Raw genomic sequence first — 6,000 nt, forward strand, 5'->3', positions numbered from 1 at the left:
TGAATAAGGAATGGGTTCAGGGGGGCTCAGGGCTGGGCAGTGAGTGCTGACTGACAGCGTGGTCCAGGAAACCCCTGCCTGGGAAGAAAGGAGCCCTGTGTCTGTCTGGGGAAGAGGGTTTCCGGGCAGAGGGACCTGCAAGTGCAAAGTCCCTGAAGCAGGAGTGGTCGAAGCATACAAGGGCCAGGAAAGAGGCTGGGTTGGCTGCAGCAGAAAAGAGGACAAGGTCAGAGAGGTCACAGAGCAGGACACTCGGCTGTGACCGGCTAAGATGGAAGATGTCCAAGGCCTCGTGAAGAGGACACAGGTGTGGACCGCACTGGGGTCTGGTGAGGACCCAGGAGGGCACTGTGCCTGCCTGGCTCGGGCCAGGGTGGAACTGGCAGGCAGAGCTGCCAGAGTTTCCTGGGGGGCCCAAATCACAGCGGCCTCTTCCAGCAGAGCCCTGGGCTGGTGCAGCCAGATCTGCCAGGCTTCTGGGAAAAGCCACCAGGGAGGATGTTTCCATGAAGTCCCCATCAGCAAATGCTGGCAGCTTATTCAGACCCTGTGAACGCTTTGGGGCCAAGCAAAGCAGCTGTGCGCTTAGGGTGAACCCCGAACCAGTAGCCTGCAGCCTCTGGAGGTCTCAGAGCAGGAGCAGGCTGAGAACACAAGCTCCTATGCAGAGCCACACAGCCGGCAAGCAGTGACATGGGGACTGGAACCAGAGCTGTCCCCAAAGCCTGTGGTCACACGGACACCAGTCTGTCGTCTTTCCAGCCAGGGGGGGTAAACATCCACAATAAAATTCTTATGTTACACCTGAGGAAAGAAAAAGAAGGGCTGGGAGTGTAGCTCAGTGGCACAAGTGCCTGCCTGGCAAGTGCAAGGTCCTGAGTGCAATTTCTGATACTTAAAAAAAAAAAAGAAAAAGAAAAAAAGATTGAGACAGAAAAGTGAAAGCACGTTTCCCAGGTCACCCAGTTAATACAGATGTGTAGCAAGCTGCTCCAGCACACTGGAGCTGGATCCTGCTCTTGCTGGGTTTCTCTCTTCTTCTCCCTCCCTCCACCCTCCCTTCCCTCCTGGCCCGCTTCTGGTAAAGCCATTTAACCCGTCCCAGGAAGGATGGGTGGATCCTTCAGTTATACAAAAATCTCTGTTTTCTGAAATGTCATGGCTCCACTCACGCTTCTGTCTTATTCTTCCAGCAGGGATATATAATGTTCAGAGCTCTTGCATTTGCAAGCTGGAAGGGCCCGGACTTTGAAATAGTGTCTTGATTTCACTGCTTTTGATTTGTGGTTGTTTTGTCTTGTTTTACGTGGAGGAACCCGGGGAAGTGAAGACACTGGGCTGGGTGCAGCACAACACGGCCTGCAACAGCTGAGCCGGGAGCCCTCACCCCTGCTTTGCCATTTGCCAGCTACATGACCTTGGCCAAGTCTGTTCACCTCTCTGCCTCAGCTTGTTCAGCTCCAAGATGGGTGTGTCACAGTATCTGCAGCTATGGGCTGGAGAGGAAACGACACTTGTTGAGTGAGAACTTAGAGCAATGACCAGCATCACTCAGTCCATAGAGATTTATTAAGCACCTACTGTGTGCCAGTGCTAGGCACTAGAGAACCATGAGGCAAACTATGGAGGTAAGAATCAATTCCCACCCTGCACAGCGACACTGACGTGAGCTCAGTGGCAATAAAAGAAGGTTGAACAGGGGCTCTCTTGGGAGAGCCATTCTGAGTCAGGCGGTCAGAACTAAGCATAGGCGCAAAGAAGCTGTGGAAAGGGGTTTGGGTGGGTGTAAAGGAAAAGCATTCCAGACTGCAGGAACAGCCCCCACAAAGACCCTGCAGCCTGTGTGACCCAGGAGAGGCAGGGGAGACAGGCCAGGCCACCAGAGGTCGCAGAGTAAGCGAGCACCTTGACTCTGATTTGGAATTCAAGGAGCATCTTGCAAATCAAGGAAGATCTCAGGACACGTCTGACACTATGTGGAGACCCCTAATGGGTGGTGAGGGGGGCAGAGGCAGAGGCAGGGAGGCCACCTGGTGTCCACAGGCGAGGCCAGGTGCCTCGTGCCACAGTGGCAGGAGCCTGGGCTGCCAGGGGGCAGCACACAAGCCCATACAGCTCCCTGAGTCCTGGGGCTTCAGGAAGCAGCTGGCTGCTGGGTCCCCATCTAAGGGGCAGGGAATGAAGTTCACACCAGAAGTCACATCACTAGGAAGAGGCAGGTCGTGGCCTAGGACACCCACCCATTCCACAGTGGGGAGATCCCACATGGACTCTTCTCCCAAGGTCTCTAGAACTGGGAGATCCATCTTGGGTCCCACCTGCGACTTCTGTCTCTACCACGCACTACCAACCTGGGCCTAGCCAGCCCTGAACCTGAGAGGCCCCATGCCACAAGCCAGCCATGTCCTGGGACACACACACACACACACACACACACACACACACACACACCAGAAGTCCATGAGTCAGGAGGGCCCCCACCTCATCCCTGCCCCAAGCCCTCCTCTGCTGACCCCACTTCCCTGCCCCACGCCGGCCTCAGCCCCCACCCAAGTCCCAAGACCTTGCAGGGAGGGCTCGGCGACCCTGTGAGGAGGCCACGCTGGCCTCTCTGTGTACACAGGGATGCCCGCCTGTGCTGTCTCGGGAGGAGAAAAGGTTTCTTTGTGCCGGGGCTGGTGAAAGTGTGTCTGTTTGGGAAGGGAGGCTGCAGCTTCCTTAGAGACCGCTGCGGGCTTGGAGTGTGGGAAAGGGGCTCAGGCGATTTCCTGCGGCTGCGCAGGGCCAGCAGGGACTTCTCGGGGCGCAGAGAGAAGTGGCAGAGCTGGCGCTGGACAGGAAGGTGCTCCGACTCCCCACCAGAGGTGGGAGGTCCTGTTGGGGTCCCCCCTGGTTTGTGCCAAGCACAGCTTCTGGGAGGAGTTTCACCCACCCTGTTGCCAGCCTGGGAGGAAGAGGGCGCCAAGATTCTTTTGTGTCGTTGGGATGGTTTTTCCTCTTGGAGTAAAAAGAAATCAAAATGGTCACAGAACCCAGAAGACAGGTTGTCATGGCAACCAAAGTTTGAGGCCAGGTACTTCGTGACACCTTTTCCAGGCCCATCCATGGAGAAGGCAGGATTGGGGGGCTGTGATCGGCCGCGTGGGCTGCAGTCTCCCCAATCTCTCACCAGCCATGACAAGCTGATAACTGTTTTCCAAGCTCCTGAGGAATAAAATTATGATTTTCTAGAAGGGGTGATCTGTAGCCAACAGCGACTGAGAGAGCACTGTGGATTGTTTTATTTACCCAGCCAATTAACCAGCTGTGTTCAACTCCCAGAGGACTCGAGTGAGGGGTCCCATGCTCCGCCCCTCCAAGCGCCCACTTCTCCCGCCCCCACCTGTGCCATTCTCTTCCCGCATCTCTCGGCTCTGATTCTTTCCTGCCACTGAGAAGCCAAATCTGACTCTCACCAGAAACCTCTGAGCCTCATCTGCAGATTGGGTGCCTGCCTCGGGGTGGGAGCCAGGTTTTCCCAGGATTCCACAGGTGAGAAGTTGAATAGGGCCCCAGGTGTGGAAACGCTTTGTACACACCAGCTGACACTGTTTTGAATACTTTTCCATGAAAACAGAAAAAAAATATTTTTTTTTGGTAGCCAGCTCAGCCCACCCTGGGGGCAGGGCTGGCATAGCCTGTGGTGCTGGGGATTGAACCTCAGTCCCTGTGCGCTTGCCTAAGCAGGCGCTTTAGACCACTGAGCTATCTCGCCAGCCCCTCAAAGAAAATTTTTTAAAACTACAGTACTGAGGCTTAAGCTCCTAGAGCAAGCCCTGGATGTACCATAGAGAAATGAAGGCATGCTGACCTTCAGTGAGTGACCAGGAAAGTCCTCAGACAGTTAAGCGGCTCTGCAGGCCAGGCCAGGCAGGACGCTCCGCAGAAACAGGGCTACAGCTGTGTCCTTCAAAGGCAAGGCTGGGTTGCACAGGGAGGTCTTGGGGAGTGGCAGAAGAGCCATGTCCCCTGGGCAGGTTCTCCTGAACCTCAGAAACATCTTGCACTTGGAGAAAGATCTACAGGGATCTCTACCATAAAAAGCGGTAGACAAGGTGTTACTGGGCCTCTGAGGGGGGATGGGGGAGGAGGAATATTTAACTGAGGTACCTTTGAGTTTAATTTTTGTTTTTAAAACTACACGCCACAGTAAAAATTCAAGTCCCAACCAAAAGCTTGGTAGAAGTGAGTGTGTCTCAGTAAAATGGACCCGGCAGGACTCTTCAGACGGACACCAGTGTCTGACCACTCAGGTGAAATCACAGAAAAGTTTGGCCTGTCCCCTCTCCCAGAAGCTGGACAGGGCCCTCAACACCCCAAGAAACCTCCAGCTTGCCATCCCAAGGCCCCTTCCAACATTTCTATTTTGCATATTAACACTTTCAAATGTTTATGGAAGACCTGCTCCATGCTAGACACTGCCAAGAGGAGGGAGAGACAGGGGTTGAGGCCAACCGAGCAGGCCTTAGAATGACATCCTAGGGGAAAGACGGGACCAGATGCTGGTGGCCAAAGACACCCCAGGAAATTCAGGGCAGCCCAAGTGTGCTTCAGGAGATAAAAGCCACAAGTCTGGTGCCTCCCGATCAAGCCCAGCTGGTGTCCATTCCATCAGTCCTGAGCCCACACACACAGCGCTGGTGCTCCTAAGACTTTTAACCTTGAGGATGGAGGTCTCTTCTCTGGTAGGGTATCACCTGGAGCCACACCACCTGGGACGCACTGGGTCCCTTAGGGATGGCACCACCCACAATCAGGCACAAGCCCTGCCAGCTGTCCCTTGAGCCCTGGCACAGCCTTGCCACCCACCTTGGGGACACTCACCCCAGTCTTGGCTCCCTGGAGAGCCCAGCAAGGAGTATGAGATCTGCTTTCTGCGAAGGAGGCCCCCTCCCAGTCCTAACGGGACCCAGTGCCGGAGCAAGCCCTCGGGGCTTCCCACACTGGAGTTGGTGGAGCTGTCCCTGTCTCCCCTGCTGCCTCCTTTCCTTTCCCTCCAAAGGGACCAGGACACCAAGGGCTCCCTGGCTTCTGGCAACACTCCCAGGAACCCACCACCCACAGGAGCCCTCACTCCTCACTCCCGTGCTCTCAAGCCTCTCAGCGGGAGGACCAATGCAGGCTGCAGGCGCAGACGGAGACATGCTGCCCTCTGCCACTCCTGGATCAGTGGATGTGCGGAGAGGGGAGCCCCGCAGCGAAGGTCCCAGGCGGTGGCTGCCACCGCCCCCAAGGGCGCGATGGGCGGGTGGGAGGTATCCAGGGCCCCGCAGAACCCTAGGAGCAGGGGGCGAGCGCGACAGTGAGTTCGCACGGGCAAGGAACGCGCCCCTCCGACTTGCGTCTGCGGTGGGCAACCGAGAGAGGCGCGGGGGGCGGGGAGTCCCCAAAGCCGCCTGGGGTTCGCCAAGGTCCCGGAGCTCTGCCCTGAACCCGCAAACGGCCGGGCGTCCCGGACACCCCTCCATCCCGGCCCCGGGACCGGGGACTCCGGGACCATGCACACGCGCGCCCCCCGGCCGGGCGCCTGGCGCGGGCTCGGGGCCCGGACCGGGGCCGCGCACTCACCCAGCCCGCCGGGCTCCTCCTCGCAGGAGTACCAGATGCCGGTGTGGAAATTCCTGAAGAGGAAGCGGTCGTCGCCGGTCTCCCAGCTGTAGAGCGCGCCGCCCGGGGCGCCGTGCTCCGCGGCGGGGACGGCGGGGGCCGCGGTGCCGTTGGCCGTGGCGTTGGCGCCCGAGTTGGGGCAGTTGGCGCCCGCGCCCTGGCCGCAGCCCGGCTTGGGCACCCGCTGCGTGCCCTGGCACCAGTACGTGGTGAGGAAGGCGGTGGTGGCGAAGAGCAGCGCCAGCAGGTTGAGCGCCACGGCCAGGAGCGCTCGGCCGCGGCGGCTCGTCTTCATGCCGCCCGCGCCCGGGACCGCGCCGCCCGGGAGCTCCGCGCGCGAAGTTGGCGGCCGGC

General features: G+C 58.2%; 1 protein-coding gene across 3 annotated transcripts in view; it reads right to left on the bottom strand.

Annotated features, from left to right (window-relative positions):
- Positions 1 to 5,941, bottom strand: part of Gsg1l (GSG1 like) — a 220,740-nt gene extending 214,799 nt beyond the window's left edge. For all 3 annotated transcript variants that reach the window (XM_023709471.1, XM_023709475.1, XM_004622901.2), the window contains exon 1: positions 5,608 to 5,941. In XM_023709471.1, coding sequence (XP_023565239.1) covers positions 5,608 to 5,941 — 334 coding nt within the window. The remainder of the gene's footprint in view (positions 1 to 5,607) is intronic.
- Between the last annotated feature and the right edge of the window lie 59 nt (positions 5,942 to 6,000).

This window comes from Octodon degus, unplaced genomic scaffold, assembly GCF_000260255.1.
Source record: "Octodon degus isolate 3935 unplaced genomic scaffold, OctDeg1.0 scaffold00001, whole genome shotgun sequence".
Lineage (NCBI taxonomy): Eukaryota > Metazoa > Chordata > Mammalia > Rodentia > Octodontidae > Octodon > Octodon degus.